The sequence below is a fragment of the Dermacentor silvarum genome, chromosome 2 (assembly GCF_013339745.2).
Source record: "Dermacentor silvarum isolate Dsil-2018 chromosome 2, BIME_Dsil_1.4, whole genome shotgun sequence".
In the NCBI taxonomy this organism is placed as follows: domain Eukaryota; kingdom Metazoa; phylum Arthropoda; class Arachnida; order Ixodida; family Ixodidae; genus Dermacentor; species Dermacentor silvarum.
Window position 1 is genome coordinate 220,249,895 of NC_051155.1, and position 21,408 is coordinate 220,271,302.

The 21,408-nt window shown below is 47.2% G+C and overlaps 1 protein-coding gene across 1 annotated transcript in view; it reads right to left on the reverse strand.

Annotated features, from left to right (window-relative positions):
• Positions 1 to 17,770, reverse strand: part of LOC119440716 (aristaless-related homeobox protein) — a 32,397-nt gene extending 14,627 nt beyond the window's left edge. The window contains exons 1-3 of the mRNA XM_049663026.1: positions 17,570 to 17,770; positions 11,639 to 11,885; positions 8,001 to 8,524 (exon numbers count right to left, since the gene is read on the reverse strand). Of these exons, the coding sequence (XP_049518983.1) occupies positions 8,001 to 8,524; positions 11,639 to 11,885; positions 17,570 to 17,770 (972 nt within the window). The remainder of the gene's footprint in view (positions 1 to 8,000; positions 8,525 to 11,638; positions 11,886 to 17,569) is intronic.
• Between the last annotated feature and the right edge of the window lie 3,638 nt (positions 17,771 to 21,408).

The following is a 21,408-nucleotide window of genomic DNA, read 5'->3' on the forward strand; positions in this document are numbered from 1 at the left end:
CTTCAGCACAGCAGCCTCGACGAACGAGCCGCAGGAATTTCCACTTCGCGCCAGTTAATCACCAGAAACAAGGCTCGGGTACATCGTGCTGAAGATAAAGATAAAATGAGACAGCCAGAGACGAAGAGAAAGAAAGCAGCGGAGCGGAGCCGGCAAAGCATGAAGAAGGGTAAACGAAAGTGAGAGGGATAACACAAACAGAAACCGTGACGCCTCCATCGATTAAAGACGCCTTCTAGCTACGCAAGGAGAAGCTGCAGAGACAAAGGCAACAAGGTAACCCTTGTTGCCGAAAAAGAAACTATATAGATGATGCAGAAAACGACCCAAGACATCGCAGAAACAAAAGGCTAAATGGTGGACACGTCTTCCGAAGAAGAAAAAAAAAGTAGAGGGGAGTGCGGGGTTGGACGGCACCAGACGAACCAAGGCTTCAGAAGACAAAACCAGACAATAAAAGCAGACGACAAAAGAGCAGACGACACTCGCCTGCTTGTGGGGGCGGGCCGGACTCTCCCGCTCGAACAAGGCAAAGTGCGCCAGCGCCCCGAGACAACGTTATTGCAGCCGAATAGCCACTTAGCGCTTTCAGCGCCCTCCGTCTCTCCCGCGCACGCCTCGAAAAGACGTTAACTAATCGCCATTTGCCCCGGGTGTCTCGCTTAATAAGAGGCCGGTACACCCCCCCGTACCCCGTCGCTTCTTTTCTCTGACGAAGGACGCAAATTAAGTGTTCATAAGCAGCGCGCACACCGCCGTGATTTCTGTTCTTGTCTTCTGGAAGCAGATACTTTTCTCTTTCATCCGGGGTTCTCTGCCGGGCGTGTTTGTACATCGCTCGGGATAGAGCTTGGCGGCGGGACGTTTCTGAGGGAGAGCACGTAGGGAAGCTGGGAAGCGAGGAAGGGAAAAAGGGGAAGCAGCAAAACGTGGATGAGTGCGGCTAGATAAGTGCTATATATATTGAATACAGCGTCGCCATCTCGCTCCTCCTCCTCCTCCACGACTGAACGCGTAATGTAGTCAGGACGAGCAATATGCAGCAAGGGGCATGCACAGTTCGCGAGTTTACAAAAAAAAAATGGAGAGAAACGCGCTCTACGCTTCCGACATCCGACGCCCAAACAGGGGCCGAAAGAAGAAAGTATACCGCTTATTACGTGGTTGACGACGGATCTATCAAACAAGCGCCGCTGTCTTTTGCGCCTGCGCTGTACAGTAATAATTCTTGAGGTTGGTCAATAGCCGACGCTATCCGCCATCACCCTTTTCCCTCCCCCGCCCCCCTCTCGGGAAATAAAACGAGGAAAAGAAAGCTGCTGTGGACGTGTGGACGCAGTGGCTTAGGATGTGAAGCTGTTGGCGCCCTAATTTAGTTTGGCCGCTAAGTAAGTCCGCTCAAAATGAGTTTTTGAGAGGTGAGAGAAGTAAGTGAAGGAGAGGAAGAGGCGGAGGAAAAAAAATAAAGCAACGGCATACAGTTGCGGTGCGTCGAGTGTCACAGCGTCCTCGTAGGCGTTGACAAGATGAGCGAAGGTGAAAGGCGAGGGTTCGCGGAGAGGGTGTGAAAGGGGTGTTAAAAGGCGAGTTAGGTCATGGGAGACCTGCGGGACGGAGAAGGGGAAGGCACCAGTCGGGCGCGCTTTTCTGTGCGGCGGCTACGCGTGCATTAGCGCCGCGCTTCCGGGCGTGACGTCATTTCCGGCCAGGTCAAATACGAGACGCCGCTCGAGTCGGTCGATGATGACGGGCTGCCGGAAAAGGGCCTTATTGCGAATGTCCCAACGCGGGCGTGCGAGCCCCCGTTGAAGAGAGAGAGCAAGGGGCGCCCTGTTTGCTTTGCCGCGCGCTCCCTGGGAAAAACGCGTTTACGAGTCGTCCGTGCCTCGCGCACGCTGGCCTGCGCAGCAGTGATTTCATTAGCCAATCAGAAGGGGCGTGAAAGCACCCTTCACCCCCCCCCCCACCCCCCCTCCCTTTCCGGGTGCAGCGGTACTTCTCTGCAGCCGGCAAGGTGCGATAAAAACTTCGCGCCTAGCGCCACTTTGCCGGCAACGTCACTGTGAGTGCCGCTGCCTATAACCAATAAAGGCTTCTGCTTGCTATAATACGCACAACTGTCCCCTGATGCTACCCATGTTGGCACTCTTAGTCCTTGATTCGCCCCTGTGCTATCGGCAGGGACGCGGCACTAGCATAAATGGACTGCAAATCAGGCTATAGGTTATTACAGTTTGCTCTATTAGGATGGATTATTAGCAGTTGGCTTATTAGCGGATGGCCTTTTAGCGGACGTTAAAGTGCCTTTTTATTTCTAATTTGTTTTTTGTTTTATTATTATTATACGCATCTTAACCGAGGCGCGACGATGTTGCGGCGTCACGTGGAGGGAGGGGGCTTTGTGGTATCTTCGTGCTTTTTGTTTCACTTTATTTATAGGTTAACAGGTTGAGCTGTGTCTGTGTTACAATACCAAAGAATCTTTTCTTTTCATTCGTGCGCAGAAAGCTATATACAGGGTGTCCCAGCTAACTTTAGCGAAGCTGTTCAAATAAAAAAAAATATTTAAAAAACACAGTTGAAGATACGATTTTAACGCCCTACGATGTTCTTGTTGTCAGACCTCTGACAATCGAACGCCGTAAAGTCTTATAATAGTATCTTGCAGCGTGCTTTTTTTTTTCTTTTCTTTGTTCGTTGAGCAGCTTGGCTAACGTTATCTGGGACACACAGTTTAGTGTCAGTCAGCTAGACATCACCGCAGCCGGTGGCGTAGAAAGAGCTGGCGCGGAAATTTCGAGGTGACGTCGGTACCTCACTGCTACGTAAATTTGCGGACATACTCGCGAAGTGACCTGCGTGCTATTCGAGAAAACTTATTCTAGTCACAATAGTCTTAATGTCTTTCTTTAGGAGAGATGTCTTCATGCCTTTTAGGAGATCTTGGGCCAGTGACCTCGTGCGTCTGCTATGTGCAGGGCCACAAAGGCGCTGCTGCGTTTTTTGAGGTGCACTGGCCTGTATGACCGCCTGTGACGAAACTCAGCCATGAACGCTTGACTGCGTAACTGCGCAAGGTGTGAATTTATCTCTACCTTCTCCTCTTTCAATCCCTTTCCCACTTCCCCAGTGCAGGGTAGCCTACCGGGCTCAGCCTGGTTAACCTCTCTGTCCTTCCCTTATAAATCTTCTCTCTCTTTTTTAGTCTATTTTCATTGAAACATTGAGGTGGAGCCTCCCATGCCACTCTACTTCCGACGCTTGTAGCTTTCATCACCAACGTCAAGGGAGGTGACGAAAGAACTATTCTGAAGCGCGGAAATAGAAATAGTTTTAAAAAAAAAGTGTGTGTGCGTGTGTCTGTGGGTGGGGGGGGGGGGGGGGGGGTGCAAACTGTTTTGCAGAATTGACACGTGAGGACAGCGCCCGAGCCTCCCCGTTAAGCTCTCTTGGTATGATCCCTACAGGAGGTACCCAGAACATGAAAATTTCCAGACATGTGACCGATGTGGCATTTTATCGCAATCAAAGAAACAAAAAGAAACCTTATGTCGACTGTAACCAGCTCGCCCAGCAGCAAGTAATATGGTCTATTCATGCTTAAGTCATGATGGATAAATCAATGTGCAACGTTCTCCAGCGATTTATAGCTTTAGCCGCGTCATAGGAATGTACTCAAACACATAAATCAATCAATCGCTCGAGTAAATCATAAATTATGCCCCACACGTGTGACCACGGCCTGAAGACAGGCCCGTTTTAAAGCGCAGCTCTTAGGCGACCGTTCCTGTGGTGACCGTCGGCGTTGGCGCTGTGTGGTGTTCGTTGTAAAGCAACAAATCAGCCGTCCCGGCACCTAAATTTCTTCGTTGTACAGACAAATTTGGTGTAGTAGTCATCGTTGTAGACACATTCGCGGTACACAAGAAAGATAGGAATTAGGTCGGGACGTAATGAATCCTTCGTTGTACAGGACATTTCATTGTAGAGGCGTTCGTTGTAGAGGTGTTCGACTGTATGCCGTTTTTACCTCTCTTCTTCTCTTCAACGTTTAGCTTACACAAAAGAGAAGCGCAACTAGACTTTCGCGAGGTCAGTGTTTGCCTCGAACATGACATAGTAACAAGCGCTCCGTGAGAACAGGCAATCTTGTACAAAAAGAAGTATATAATTATTTATTTTCTTATTTACGTATTTGTATTATGACAATATCGAATGCATCATGATAAAAGGTTGGAATACGCTGCACTGTGGACCATTATCAACTTGCCGACGATCTTGCGAGTGAAAGAACGACAGACATAACTAAATTATTGCGATATCACTTTCTTCCATCTACCTAGCGGTCGTTCGATTACTCAGGTAACCAGAATAAACGACATCCTCCCTGTAGCGGCCGCACTCCCTTTACCACTTACTCCCGCGTTCTCTGTGATAAAAAAATGCAACGGTAATAGATTCCCATATTACGCTTATCTATTAGTGCATTCAACTGGTCGCTTTCGACAGCTCTCAGGGTATGGTTCGCATTCCGCTGGTCGAAATCGAAAGCTCGGTACACATTCCCTCGGTTCATTCAGGGCGCCACGCTCTATATCGGAGCGCTCGGAGGTGTTCTCACCTTCGAGATGGGAGCGTGACCAAGATCTGGCACTGTTTCGATCAAGTGACTCCTTCGATTGCTCTGGGAGTAGCTGTGAACGTTCGACTTCGGCGTGCTTTCGCTCCAATGCCGAGAGGCCTCCGCATAGCTATACAAGCCGATTCAAAGAGCATGTACACGGACCAGTTGAACGTACCATACACACGCAAGAAAAAATGCACCCTAGAAGGTGGATTGGATGCCGAAACACCCTTTTAGAGCGCAGCTCTTAGGCACCCGTTCCAGCGTTGAGCGTTGGAGTCCCTCGGCGTAACCGAGCGAATGCGGAGTGCAGCGGAGGATGAAAGACGGCGATAGCGAAGAGAATTCGAGGAGGAAAGCAGAAGAGGAAAGTGCAGTGGGAGAATGAGGAGGATAGCGGAGGAGGAGAATAGTATAGCGAACGGGTGAGAAGGAAAGCGGAGTACCGCACGAGATGTGCTCCACGGCGGCGACCAGGCATGCGGCGAGCGCGTCTACCGGTACTATATATGAAAACAAAGTTCTGGCATGGGCCTCGGACTCACTGCGCATGCGCTATTTTGCCTGCGCCGCCACCGCTAGAGAATGCGCTCCGCGCGAGTCACGCGTTTCCGTGTTCGCGCTTTCTTTCTGAACAACGAGCGACGAAACCGGTGAATGTGCTTCGTCAGCCGCTGCTATTAAACGAACTGCCCGAGCAGAGGCTCAGCGCCGCCGCCGAGAGGACCCTGTTGTTCAGAATTAAATTATTTGCCACAATATATCGCGAATTCAAAACACCTAAACAGCTGGGCTTAAAATTCTCTTTATGGAGTGTCGTAATCGTCGGTGAATTTTTCCCCCTTACTCCCTCCGAAAATTTTGGAAATGGGTGCATTTCTTAGCAGTGCACCTTTATTGCACCCTTTCACTAATTACAGGGTACTAAAAGAGTGTTTTGTGTGGCACGTACACCTTGCAGAATTTAAGGGTGCGCGGGCACTTTAACATTTCAAGCAAGTAAAAGCCACAAGTGTCTATTTCCCAGCGGTTTGCGACAATCATTGTTTGAGCACGTTCTATGGCCACAGTCTGTGGATGGCAACCTGCTACTTCATGTAGATGGCGTCCCCGGTGGTGAAGTGGAAAGACATAACTTCTTTTTTTTTTTTCATTTATTCCCTACCCCGCCTTTCGCTTTTTACAACTGGCTTTGTTTAAGTTGTTTCAGCTCGGTGTTGTTTATAGATCAGCTGCCAATCGTTAACGAATCACAGTGGTTCTTCAAGAGCTTATTCGTTCTGGTGTAATATCGGGGCCGGCGCTATATTATGCGCAGTAAGCCTTGCTCTGTTTCATGCAGTACAACGCCGCCTAGATAGCAGGCCTGTGTACTCTGCTTTATGACTTCATGCTACTTGTACCGAAATTTCCATTACCAAGGTTTAGATTAGATTCTATGGCAGTCGGGGAATGTAGCATGACGCCATGGATCTACGTGTACGGGCCTTGTGCTACCTCGGAGGTGTTGTGCAGTATCGGTTGGAATAAACATTTGCTAGGTGCATGGCGGAGCAATCTACTACAGATTAGAATACTGCATTTATTGCGAAGGAGGCGCGTCTCGGTCTTAAAGTGGAAATACACAACTACTTTGTCCTCTTTTCTACTTCCAGCCTTTCAATATTGCTGCTAGCCTTATATATATATATATATATATATATATATATATATATATATATATATATATAACACTGCGGGATTGCTTCGACTGACGTTCGAAAGACTAAGGTAGTGTTCGAATAAAAGAGATCACTGCAAAGAATAAAACGTAGTGTGCATTTCGGCAAAACAGATATTGGGGGACAGGGCGCAATTCCGAGGAATCACCGTTTCAAACGGGTGTATTTGTTTGCTTAAGCAGCCTTCGAAGGGTGTGTGAGAAATAGACACGAGACAACACCCTTAAGAGTGCAATGTTCCTTAGCGTGATACATGCTTCATTTCCCTATCTATCCTGTGCCGCATCGCCACCAAAAGCAGGTATTTTTTATTATTTTTTAATAGCCCGCAGGTGTAGCTCAGCTGTTGTTGTAGAATTCAGCCACTGATTATGGTGTGTCATGCTCGTGTTCGATTGCCGGCCTCATTTTAAATATGATTGCATAGTTAGCAATCGGTGCACATTAGAGAATCGTATATTACGAAAAATAATCCGGAGGCTCCTCCGTCTTCTTTTCACTAAGGAGTCTAAACATTCCCACATGTCTGCTCCTGGGCCTCTAAATACTATCAGCTGATCACCGTGGTCTCAAGTAATATTTCCGGATGCCGCGGTACACTTATATGTAAGCAAAATTAACGTACCAACGCGCGTGCACTTAGATTTCATCTCGTCATTATCAGCAGCAGCAGCCCTAACCTTATCAGGTCAAACCCCCTGAAGTATTAATTTTTGCTTCGTGTTCCCATCATAAGATGCAGTATGATAGGGGTTGTTCTTGACTTCCTTAATTTGTCCAGACTCGACCCAGTCTGGGCAGGTATCTATCTCGCATTGAGGCCTCATGGAGCAAGAATATCATCATCATCAGCCTATTTTTATGCCCACTGCAGGACAAAGGCCTCTCCCTGCGATCTCCAATTACCCCTGTCTTGCGCTAGCTGATTCCAATTTTCACCTGCAAATTTCCTAATTTCATCACCCCACCTAGTTTTCTGCCGTCCTTGACTGTGCTTACTTTCTCTTGGTATACCCATTCTGTAACTATAATGGTCCATCGGTTATCTATCCTGCGCATTACATGGCCTGCCCTGCTCCATTTTTATCTCTTAGTGTCCCTTAGAATATCGGCTATCCCAGTTTCGGCTATTCGAATACCGGCTATCTCAGAATATCGGCTATCCCAGCAAGAATATACGCGGATCTTAAGCAGCGTGCGCCTTTCCAAAACCTAATTCCTAAGCCTTGCTAAACCTGCTTTTTTCCTAACGTTCCGGTGCATGTTGTTTCTCGGGCATAAATCAGACGGGTTTTATGGAATATTTCAGGCAGAAATCGCACTTGTGTGGAACGGGCCACGGCAGGGCCATAACGTGGAAAAATTCCACCTATACCAAGACAAGCTCCACGATTACTATTCGAAGGATCGTACAATACAGTATTAATGGCAGGCAGGAGTCAAGAGAGGTATCGTTTTAGTCAGAATAAAAGCCCCAAACATGCAGCAATTCCAATGCGCATTTAACAGCACATGCCTTCCTCGAAGGCACCCCTATCCTGCCATAACTTCGGAGGAAAGGTGGCAGCCGTAAGGTATACGGTGGCCTACAACCACCCCACACACGTACTGCAAAGAAAAAAAAAGAAAAAAAACAAGAGCGGTAAGCAACGTACCTGGACCCTGGCCTCGCTGAGGTCCAGCCTCAGAGCCAACTCCTCCCTGGTGAACACGTCCGGATACTGCGTCTTCTCGAAGGCGCGCTCCAGCTGGTGTAACTGGAAGGTGGTGAACGTGGTGCGGCTCCGCCGGATCTTACGCGGCTTGCCGGAGAGTCCGCCGTCTTCTGCCGCTTGCTGCTGCTGCTGCTGCTGCTGGTGCTGATGCAGGGATGAAGCCGGCCCCTTGTCGCCGCTGTAGTGGAGCGAAGGAGTGCCACTCTTGTCCGAGGAAGCTGCAGTGCTGCCCTTCGAGCGGCCGTTCAAGGCTCCTGGGAAGTGGCCCGCAACCTCTGCACGTAGAGGGACACCATTGATTGATTGATTGATTGATTGATTGATTGATTGATTGATTGATTGATTGATTGATTGATTGATTGATTGATTGATTGATTGATTGATTGATTGATTGATTGATTGATTGATTGATTGATTGATTGACAACGCTTGTTGCCATATTTTGCACAACATCGGATTGTCGCCTGAAGAGGCCGAAATGACTTGGGGTACATAGAAATATTGGAGAGTGACAACGATTTTAGAGAGCGACGTATACGGTTAGCCGAAGTGATCTCATATGGGTCACGTCGGTGATTCGGCGCTAAACACGTCATAAGAGCTTCGCTGTGAGACCAATTAACTCAGAGAGCCAGATGTTATAGGAGCCAGAAGGAACCAAGAGAGTAACGTGCATTTCTGTGGGGGCGATCGTATACAGACTACTCAAAAGCCTGCAGTATTGGCCAGCGCATGACTGCAAATCAACCACAAAGCGCACTTACGTGAGAAAAGAAATTAAAATAATAAAAAACGAACAGAATGTCGAGACAGGGACGATGGTATGATATGGTATGATAAAACTTTATTACGGTCCCTCGGAACGCTCCCACGTCGGTACAGAAAGGCCGAGTCTCTCTGCTGCATCGCGGGCCCAATGGAGAGCCCATAGCTGTGCTTCAAGGTCGGGGCTGCTTAGGGCAGCCTCCCATTTGGACGACGTGACACCGTCGCCTTCGCGTAACGCGGGGCACCGCCAGAGCATATGTTCCAAGTGAGCTAGGTCTGAGCATAGCTCGCAAACATTGGTCGATTGTATCTTTGGATAGATTCTGTGTAACAGTGCGGGGTCAGGGTATGCCCCGACCTGGAGTAATCTGAGTGTTAACCCCTGTGGTCTGCCTAGTTTCCTATGTGGCGGAGGATATCGTCTCCGTCCCATGTAAAAATGCTTGGTATGCTCATTTTATGAGGAGGGAGGGTCCTGATTGTCCATAACCTCAGCGCCGCACCACCCGGTAGCAATACGTGGTCAACGACTATGCTAAAACTTTATTAAGGTAACAAGAGCAAATCTTCTGTTGGCTAACCGGTAGTAACTGGGCTTTCTGTAACTTAATTGGACGCATATATATCAAGTAATGTAATCAAAAGATATATGTAACGAAAACATTTGAAGCTAAAGACGAAACGTCAGAACTAACGAAAACATTGCGGAGCGCGCTGCGTGATCACAATCCTAATGACACTAGCTATCTTGTCGTTTTTGAAAGCAGATAGAAGCCTTGAAAGATTTTAGTACGCGGTTACCGATCCCGGCGAGCACACTAGTGCAGTCTGACCCAACCGCGTATGTCTCATGCATTCGTGGGTAGCACCATCTACAGATAACAACACAAAGCTTGCTTACTGCATACGCACCACTTTCACGTCCCCATAAATGGGACCCAGTGCATGTTAGAAAAGCAGATTTTTTTTCATCTGGTTATACTCACTGCCTTTCTCCTTTCCACGTCGGTCACATCCCCCCCCCCCCCGCCTCTTTCTTCACGGCTGAGAGCGCAAATGCTTTGTATTATTCTAATGGTATTAGTATACAGGGTGGTCATTTCTAAGTTTTATGGAATTTTTAAATATCGCCTGCGGCAGATAGCATAATTCTTGTCCTTGAGCTGAATTATTCGAAGAGGCGGATATTACTAGCACGATAAATCGAAACATATATTCACCTAATTAACAAAAAACCGCTAATTAACTTCTAGCGTAATTACTGTAGTCACATATTGCAATTTACGAAATGTAGCCAGTGAGCTTGCGAGACGTATCCACTTGAAATTAATTTCCAGTATGACGCCATTTTGCAGCTACTATTGCCTGAAGTGTGGAATGAAATATATGGGCGCTCCAGTTACTTTCGTGCTTCAATGCGTAAAAGAGCGTTTTTTTTTTGTTTTTTTAAGAAATAAGTAGAACAACAGTGCATTTGTACGGTGAGTTTGATGGCGCATATCTCCAAACTGATGCCATTCTGTAATTTCATTCCAAGTGGATACGCCTGACAATAAGCTCAACGGCTACAATTCGTAAATTGCAATATATGTGTCGTAAAGTAATTAACTATGAGATATGAACGTCTACAAATGTGGACGGGTCAGACTGACTGTTTGCCATTGATAATATGCCTCATAAGCGTGCCCGGCGGTAGCTAAAAACGGTAAACGTCTGGAGTGAACAAAGTCAGCTTGATTTCCGTTAAGTCAGCTTGATTTCCCCACTGTCCTGCATGATCGGAAAAGCGTCTCGTAAATTTAGTTTTGAAGGGAGAAAACCGCTATCTCACGTTAATTTTAGCGCTTTTCTTGAAACTAAAGTGCTGATAACAGATCGCACACCGAGTGAACGCCTCCTAAGCATGAAAATAGCGGACCCACATCATAAATTGAAGTTTTCAATTATGAACCCATAGCAACAGCAACGATGCACGCACCTGCAACCAGCGTCACGCGATGTGAATTCTCAGGCAATCCTTTTCCGAATGGGAACAAGTATTTCGTTATTTATTTGGCTCCTTGTACACAGTCCATCTTTACCAGTATAGTACATGATGGAAAGCTGCACCATCACGTTGTCACGCGCAGAGGTGCATGTTCGCCTGCTATAACGAATGCTTGAACTGCAAAGGCAGTGATCAGACGTATGGCTGGCAGATCACATCGTACAAGAAGCATGATTGCCGGGGGTAAAAGAAATTAATCAATGAACCGCGATCGAAAAAAGCGTTTGCTTTCACACAAGTTTAACAGGAGAGACGATTCTAATGAAAAGTTTTGGAAAAAGTGTCACGTGTACGCTGCTCCGCTATTCTTTTCAAAACCATGGCGTTCCTTTATTATCTCTACCCTGATTTAGGATAGCGTTTTCGTGCAGAGTAAGGAAAGGAGCAAACTATTTTCTTATGTTTTCTTTTTTACGCTACCCATAAGGGAGACAGAATCGAAAGTATAGGTCGGAAAAGTTACATGGACAAGCACGACAACGAGCGAAACAGCAGATTACACTAATATTCACTAGGTGCAAGACGAGGACACGTAATAGAGACCGACTACACGCAAGTCCTGCCCAAATAACTTCGCGAATGTTAGTGAAGGCATGAAACGGAAAGCTAAAGGAGCAGCGCGCAATATGTCAACTGCAGCAACGAAAACGGCTCGGCACTGAGGATGACATTACGTAAGGTCTCGAGCATTGGTCCAAACAAAGGTAAAGGGTCATGCGACGGTGGACAGAGGCGCAAGGGTGAGTGCGCGGCGTGCACGCACCTATCCTAGCCGACGGATGCTGGGCGATGCTGAAGTCGAGCACGGAGGAGGCCACGGACGACGGCGTGGTGGCCGCATGCACCGCCGCTCCGGCAAGCAGTCTCTCGATGCTGTACAGCGAGAAGCGGGTGGGCTTGTGCGCCGCCACCGAAGCAGCTGCTGGCATCGTCGAAGACGGCGACTGCTGCACAGGCGGCGGGCTGCCACCTTCCACCGGCGCGGGGGCCGACGACAACGGCTGAGACTGCTGCATCCTCCGAGCGCGACACTCGCACACACGCACCGGCTCCGGCGATCACGCCGCGTTTGCCGCCGAGTCCCGCGGCTCCCCCATCTTTAGGGAGGAGGTGGTGGGAGTGGGGGGTTGCGATCCCGCCACGCGCGCGCGAGGAAAAAAACACGTCGCGCGAGGAGAGTAGATGCCATAGGCGAGGGCTGGAGGAGAGGCGGGGAAGAGGCCGGGCCGGCCGCAGAAAACACCGAGGAGGCAGCTAGCGCCGCCGCGCAAGCCGTCTCGGAACTAGAATAGAGGGGGGACCCGGCGCGCGCTCGCGAGTGCGGTTCTGCCTGGGGACCTTTCCCGATGCATCCGCCATCGCCCGACCCGCTCGTTTGCCTGCCTCCTTATTTCCCTCGCGCTATGAAACTCCCGCCCGCCGCTTGCTCGCGTTTTCGCGTTCCTGCGCCCTCAGTCGCCGCGCCGAACGCGCGCGCACGTGCACGCAGAAAGCGCGCACCGCCCTTCCCTGGGACGCGCTGTGAAGAGCGGCGGCGAGCTTCCTCCTTGATGCATGGCTCTACTCTTCGTTTATTTGTTTTCTCTTTCCTTTTCCTTTTCTCTTCTTAGTATTCTTTTTTATAGATTCTATATTTTTCTTGACAAGGGGAGTTAATATCTGCTTCTGTAGTGAAAATGTCTGCCGATGCGAGAACGCAAGTTGCTGGTCTTGAGCAGGTCTTTTGGGTTCAGTAGGGGAGATTGGCTGTGGAACAAGAACGCGTACTGCCCGGATAATTTATGTGCCTAGTCGAAAAAAGCACTTGTTAATCTCGACATGTTCTTGTTGCAAAAAAAAATGAAGTAGGAAGCAAGTCGTCTAATGAAAATTATCCCAATTCAGTTTATAACTATTAGACTTCCTTCTTTATACACAGCTCTTGCAATTCCTACTTCACTACTGGTACGAATTAACTTGATTCTGGTGAAACTAAGTCAGTCTCACCAGTTCGTTGTCCAATCTATGGGAATGGAAAATCGCATTTTCTGTACTGTGGAAGTTCACCTAGTATCGAACAAAGTGACGTTGGGATCGACTTAGTGATTCTCAAGAGTAAGCATTCGCATTCCCTCTCGGTATAATCTATGAGGCTGAGCACCCAAGCCAGGCAACGTTAATCATTTATTTATTTATTTATTTATTTATTTATTTATTTATTTATTTATTTATTTATTTATTTATTTATTTATTATTTATTTATTTATTTATTTATTTATTTGCTTATTTGCTTATTTTTAATACAATGCACTCTTTGCCTAATACCAGTCTATTTGCAGTAGGTATAAGCACTGACCTTCTATTAGAACATACTTGTTCGATTTAGGTCTCCTGAACAGTTGGTTCAGCACAAGTTGCTGCGTCATAAACCTTTAAAGGAATACGCTTTTCTATCCTGCGTGGAAACTAGAGCGTTGCTTAGATTACAGTAACATAGGCCTGTTTGTGTCAAACACGCCGCATTTATGTTTTTAACAAACATTCCACATGTCGACTAAACACAGCCAAAGAGACTTCTCCTGAATAATGTCCTTTACTGAGCAATAACTACATTTTTATAGTTTACAATATACATCACCTCACTTCCAAAGTTCACCTGGAAGTGCACACATTCAGACTATATTCGAAAATTCCTGCACGATTTTGTCGCGGCCTAGTTTTCGCCAAAACTTTCATTTGTCCTGTCTGCAATTTTTTTTTCTTTCTCTCTACTTGGCCTGCAAGTTCATCCTTTCCTTTCGTCTATTGCTGTTTTTCGCAGAATGTTTACGCAGAATTTCCGCGCGACTGGCCGCTTGAGGCACTTTCCGTGTATTGGCGGGCTTCTTTCACGCTCGGAAAAACACATTTATGTAGCACGTATTGCGCAACAGAAAGCTGTATCGGGAGTTTTTCATGTAGCTCTACAACTTTCTCATTGACACTTTGATAATTAGAACAGTACTTCTTGAGTTAGATAATGAATTACAATTACCTATTAAATCACTGTAACGAAAAAATTACTGGTGGCTACTCCACTGTACTGGAAACAATACGCACTAGGTTTGCTCCACGTAACGCCGTTCCTCATTTTTTTTTTTAAATCGTGCTGCGTGATAGCTGGGACACCCTGTATATGGTTAGTTCACACTTTACGAAAGTATGGAAATTGCGTAAAATTTGTATGTTTCAAAACATTCGCAGGTCATGGCCGCTCAGGAGACACGACTGTACACAGTAAAAACACAAGCCAGCGGTATCGGCAATCGGTGGTTCGTACCTACGCCAAACAGCAAGATGTCGACGCCGACGTGCATGAAGTGAATTCATATATATAAACGACAAAACACAGGTCGTCGTTCAGACGCAGTTTATTCGTGTGGATAATCACTGCATAGATTGGTACATATGGGTAATATATCGCTGCACGGGCCACATTAGGGTTAACGACGGCACATTTCCGTGGCGCACCTGCAGACGTGCATTTACCTAATTGAAGGTGGCTTCGGGTGTCGTATTCACCCCGTCGCCCCCGCCTTCCTTCCGGAACGCGCCTCGTGGCAAACTCGGAGCAGTGTCACGTTTCCTTCTCCTCGTACTATAACACCTCCTAACAAGACATATGGTTCATAGGATGACCACGACAAGCTCCTCGCATGGTGCATTTCCTAGATAAGAAGGCCTTCAAGGCACCGAGGCAGTCATATTCGAGATGACAGCGTGAAAGTCGTTACTCATGTTCCATCACTTTGTACATGTGTTAATGTATGAAATGATCTATATACAGTGGCAGAACCAAATAATCATCAACCTGGAGTCAACGTTTCGACAAGGAGAGGTGTATTCGCCAGCCCACTTCCTGTTAATGTCAGCACCCTGCATGGCCTTCCGAGCCATGCAGGGTGCCGCATCCGTTGACTCTTGACCCCTCTTCCGCATCGTTCCTCCTGGAACATTTGACCAACAACCTCTTTCTTTGTTTTCCAACCGTCGAAGATGGTTATGATTCTATAACGTTCGCTTCCACATTTTTGACCCGACTCTATCGATTGCATTTGACGTCATTCGTGCACTCTGCATGCGCTGTTATCTGCGTCGCTCAACCAGTGCAGTGTGTTCCTCCCGTCCTATGAGTAGGACGCGGCGGAGACGTGCGGCCATTTGACGTCATGCTGTTCTGTCAGCCTGTATATATGCCGAAAGACGAAATAGACCTGGTAGACTGCCTAAGTGACTCGTTTCTGCGGTGATTGCGAACATATGTGTCGGCCGGTACCTTTACTCTCATTTACGTTTTCGCTCAAGATGTCGCCCCACTCTATAGTCCAGCGGTTAAAAGTATCATGCGAACAAGGTGGAATTGCTTCTGTAAAACATGTCGACATGAACTTATCTGATAAGACAACACATCCCTGAGGCGATGTGTCAATCCCTACAGCTTGAGATAGCACAACAGCGTGTCTTGAAAGCTTTCGGGAACTGTCAGCTGTTTCATACTGTCACGTGTTATAACCGTTAATGATCATAATAAACGATGATCTGCCAACAACAGCGGAACAAAGCGTTTGTGCTCAAGGGTTCATTCTGGAAATTAAATGCCTGTTTTTATCGTTTTCTTTGATTCTTCGTACGAAACTTTATACCAAGTCAACAAGCCACAAAACGGGGAAAATAATATTTTAGCATGGCAAAGTGTATATCCTTTTCAAATAACCATTCCATCATCAACACTGTGGCATTGAAAAGCACCACGTTGGATTCTGGTCGTCACTGCTAATTTTCTGCGGCGCAATTCTCGATACCCACAAACAGGTGCCTTCGACAGCGAGATTCGCAATGCGAGATGTCATTCGAGATGCGAAAAGTTGTTGACGTTGCACCTTAATTAGCACTGTGTATGTCGATGGTCTCATTTCGCGCCTAATTAGCACGCCGTCACGCTTTTTTATTAGCAGCCTATATAGTAGTGGTTACCCGCACGCTCTCATAAACGTACATTTTGACACAGTGGAAATTTCGGGCCCTCTAACCATCACAGACTTCACGTGAAGCATGCCTGACTGACAGCGCTTTTATAGATGTGCATATGTATCGTAAACCACCCGGCTCGCGCAAAGCACCTGTAACGTGCCGATAAGAAAGTAATGTGCGAAATGCTTTATGTTCGAGGAAAGCATCCACTATAAGAACAGAAAGTTCTATGTCAATACTCCCAAAGGAGATAGATTTGTTATAAGATAAAAGCTGACAGGTTGGCCTGAACTATATACTGTGTTTTAGCCTGCTACTCAGTGTTTGGGTATAGGCGGGAAGGGGGTACAAAAGGCTCCTAAAGGAACTCCACGTTTAAAGTTATGTGTACGCTATTGGTATTACTGAGGTGTACGGGCCTACATAATAAACTTTGAGAACGATACCTGCGAGCGCTGAATTGTGTACGTGCATGGTTTACTTCGGTATGCCTCTCCCGCCCTCCCTCTCTTTTTTTTTTATCCCCTGCCCATTGCCACGCTGCAGGGTAGCCAACCAGAACTATGCCACTGGTTATCCTATACCTGCCTCTCTAGACATGCTTTCTCTCGCTCTATTCGCCCTGTGCGGCAAGCCAGTTCAGTTAACCTGAACTTAATTATGGCTCACTTCCTGTAAGGACATTTGTTAAAGATGGGTGTCAACACTGGAGCCGTTTTCATTAAGAAATTATTTTTCTCTGAATCTATTCGCTTCTTATCATCCGTCCTGCCAAGTGGCTGATACTAGCAACAGGGCTGAGCTTCGAGCGAGCCAATGACGAAGGACAAAAATGGAAAATAGTTACAAAATAGGACCGCTTCTCGGTGCGAACTTCATCAACCCGAGAACATATTCAAAGGGTCAGTATTTTAGTTTGGGCTAGCTGCTTCATCACTCTAATGACTGTGTTTAGATTGCTGGCTTTTTGTTTCCTTTGCTTCGCGCAAATGTAGGTCGAGATAATGCAACGATTCTCTTCCAATACTATTGTTTCTCGCGCTTAGTCAGCAGCCCGAGCTGCGCACCGTCCACGCTATCACCGATATCTGCTGCCCGTCACCGATGGATGATAAGAAAGGAACAGAACCGAGCGAAAGGAATCCTTGCATTATAGTGGCCCCATGCTGGCCACCCACGCAGCTCAACGTTAATATAAGATTGTGGTTTCGTCGCGAGCAATACCTATCAATGATTCCAACCTTTAGCATGTTTGCGACGACTAAAAGTTATACATTTGCCGTAGTGAAGCTACGAATAAACAGTTGGCGGCTGACGCCCATGTGTGTGTTCCTTGCTCCTTGAACTCCCGTCTTTCTTTGTGGCGTTTACTTATTCATTAGGCTATTCAAATGACTCCGGTAAGGTACGCGATCCGCGAATGCTCGCGGTGAACGCGACAACGACTCCACTCCGCTGAACCGCGGATCGGACCGCTGGTTGTTCCGATTTATTCTTACGTTGTCGCTCCATCGAATCCCGCGAGCACAGGTGAGAGGCTGCACTCCCCGAAGAAAAGATGGCCGTGGTTGTCGCTGCTGGTATCGCAGAGAGAAAGAGAGAAGGGGAGCGCCCTCTCCCAAGAAAACAGCGAGCGGAGGAGGAGGGCTCAGCATCTCGCCGCCCATTGGTCGGAACCCGGCTCCGAGGGGGCGTGCCCTCCAACGTGGGGTGGGTGGCTTTGCCCGTCGGCCGCCGCAGCGGTACGCGGCGACGGACGGGAGGGAAAGAGAGAGAGAGGGAGAGAGGATTTGGTTAACGAGATCGGGCAGGCAGCAGTGCCGAAAGGCAAGGGGAAATTTCTCCGGACAGCCGACGCCAGACGCACACACGTACTAGCACGCACGAGCTCGGAGGCAGCTTTCATCTGTTTCATTTAGTTACTTGTTCCTTTTCATTCCGTCCTTTTTTGCTCTGAGAGAAAGGGAGAAACTTTGGTGTTGTTTCCCCGACTCGGACGTTATTCCACCTGGCAGTGGGAGTTGTACCGTTTTTCGATGCCGCTTCCTTTCGAAGCTGTTACGAGAGATTTCCTCTCCTCTTTGGTCGCTCCTGTTTCGTTTATTCCGCGACATTACTTTTTTTTTTTTTCGGCACTGAGAAGACAGAAAGAAAAGAGCAGGGATGAATACGATGCGTAGATGGAAGAGTGCGCGTTTGGCGATGTTGTTGCAATAGGAAAACTCGGAGATAACGAGGTGTTAAAAACGACCTCGGGGAAAGGAAGATTCCTTCCCTAGAGTCTCGTTATAGGACAGCTCTCGCTGTAGTATAGCAGGAGGAAATTTGTAGCTCACGGCATGGGCTCAACCGGCAGTCACAGACTTGTATGGGTGTCGATGTGTAGCTACCATTACAAGCGACAAAAAAAAAGTAAGACTTTTTTAAAGAAAAGAAAGAAAGAAAAAAAAGAAGTAACACAATTGGCTGCGATGGTATTGAGGGCGGCGGTGGCATCGGTGATTCGCGTGCTTTTAAATTAAGGTCCTAGCATGCACTCTCGGATATATTGAATTATAGTATACTGATATAGTACACTAATATATATCGCATAACTGGGATATATCGAAGAAATGGTCCATGAAGTTGCCGATCCGCAGTGTAAGAGCACACTGAAAATGTGTGGTATTTTATTCGCCGATAATGAAATGGGGCGTGGTTCAGCGTTCCCATTGCAATGACGCACGACGAATCCGGAAGTGTGCAGCGCGTTGAGAACGCTGAACCGCGACTCCTGTGCCTGCGCCTAATAAAACTGCGCGACACGCCTCTTAAATGAAAGTGATTTCGCGACTGCTCAGTTTCATCTCACAGGTACGTGTTGCTTAATTTATTTCATTTCGATTAAAGAAAATTTGGAGGACGCTTAAGCTTCGCCTTTAAGAGTGGACCGCGATATAACATTCAAAGATCCCTGACTTCTTCTCAGGCTTCCCGGTAACTGCAGCTTATGTAACTGTAATGTTTACCTGTCAACGCTGGCGGCGAACGCTATGCACGAAGGCGAGCCTTCTGGTTCTTCTTCTTTCCCCCGCACAGCGGGCGCGAGCGCAAGCACGGAGGCGAGCGCCATCTGGATGGTGTTGCAAAACACTCCCACTAAGACAGAGCTCAAACGGCAAGTGGAAAAGGCGTTTGTGTTTGAGTTTCCGCGTAAAAGAATTATATTTTCTCGTATATTCAAATTACAATCCGACGCTATCATGTCTGTAGGTTGTGTGTAAGTCGTACTTTATGAATTTTATGGCGCATTTCACTTTTAGAAAATCAATCAGTTCAGTAACGCCTACGCGTCACGCGGAAGGCCTGCGTGGGTCGGAATGCGTGGTTCGGGATCATTTTTCTCATACGGACAACGCCGCCGACGCCGGACGCTGACACCGACAGCGACACCGGATTTTCTGCTACACGGAGCCCTTAACACTCTCACGCTAAAGTGTGCGCCGAGCTCTCTGGTAAGGACGATTGGGGTGCAAGCCGAGACCTACGCAGCTTCCTACAGTTCTGCCGCTATTTCCGTGAACTCTCAAAGTGTTTTTATCCTTAAGGTTGTTGGGTTGACCAATGGCTAACACCATTACATTTAGAATTACAAAAATGTATTTCACATGACAGCGATCTTTATCTACATGTGAAATAAGATAAGCCGTATAGTTGAAAACTATTCATTACTTCTGGCAACGCGTGGTGCACGGAAGTATCTACCATGAGATTTCGAGAGCGATATATCTATGAAAGTTCATTTACTTAACGCGCTTTTCGCGTTGTCTGTCGCGGCTATATCATCATTCTTACTCACCACAAAAACTCGGCAAGCAAGAAAACTTCATGTGTCCCCACCAACAATTCCATATTGCCTTTAAACTTGACCCTGTTACACGTGGAACCACCAAGCACCCTTTGTGCACCCGTAAATGTGTTAAAATTTTTAGCGTGCGCCTCGCGATCACAATCCAACCGTTTCGTATTATTACGGCAGCAATCATATATACGGACACTTGAAGCGCGTTTACGCTGTCGGCGCCGCCGTCGCCGCGTTATTTTCTACTGTGACCATCGCACACAACCACTTTGACATCAATCACTCACATGCCGACACTCATTGTGATAACTTCCAAGACGGAAAAAAAAAATCTGCAGATCCCACGCGCTGTGGGAATTGGTTTAAGAGAGAGAGAAAGCGAAGAGAGGAAAGGCAGGGAGGTCAACCAGACGAACGTCCGGTTTGCTACCCTACACAAGGGGTAAGGGAAAAGGGGAATAAAAACAGGAAAAGAGGAAGAGAGTGAGCATTGTGTGTGCAGCGAGGCACCATAGCGAGCCTTTCATTGCTGTTTGTGAAGAAGTCGTTTCCTGATTAGCGACCATGCACTTGCAAGTAGAGACCACACGACCCATGTTGGACACATTTTTTCACTGGGAACCGCCTCACTAAATGACGACTATGAAACGACCGTGACGGCATGAAGGTGACTGCGTGACAACGACTGCATGGCGGTGATGCAATGCCAAAGTCTGTGCCTAAAAATAATGTCCTCTCTATCTTATTCCATTTTTCTCGCTATTTTTACTTTAGGAAGGCCAACAAGCTGAAGTTCAGACTTCTTTACCACTGCAGGACGAAGGGCTGTTGGTGAACCTGCGAGCAGTCACACACGTTGCGCACTTATCAAAAGTCATTATGATTTATACCTACACTCCAATTCTTCGGTGACAGAAGTCTCGAACGATTCTACGAAGTATACTGGAGGCGAAACCACGCACTATTATAATAACGCGTCTCTTGCTTCGCATTCGGTATCGCCATTTGCAATACTTGGCAGATCGGCCGTATACCTCTTCGTTTGGCATCCGCATTGAACATTTATGATTAAACGGCTAAAGAAAGCACGACGCGAGGCCAAACAACACAGCGCCGTGTGTGTACCGTCCGTATCCGTATCTTCTTGCATCGTGTCGTCTATCGGTGTTTAAAAAAGCACCGACGCATATTTTCAAGTTGTGCAAACTCTCCGACCGTAAAATAATTCATGATTCTTCCAACGAATATGAAGGTTCGGAAACACAATTGGTTACTGAAGGTGGTCGTGAAATGCTAGATCTGGTGTCATCGACCTCATATTGACGTCATGACGCTAGAGCGAAATTCGTCCAACGTCATGTATAGCAACAAGGCTAGGTATGGCGAGGTTGCTTATTTTGAAAAGTAAAATAAAAAAGAGTGCCACGCGCATTTCTTCTGTCTGCATTTGCGGCCGACAGCCGCAGCGATCGCACGAACAAAGCGAGCCAGTGTATGATGACGCCAAGACGCATTCACCTCCTCAATACCGAAACCGAAACTGTTTCGCGGGAACAAGTTAGCAAGTAAATTAATTTGAGCGTTCTGACTCGTCGGCTTTTTTTTTTTTTTTAACGTTTAGAGGACCTGTATCTTCATTGATAATATACCATAATGATAATGTACCATAATGATATCCCTTTTTAAGTGTGGAGGTCCCACAA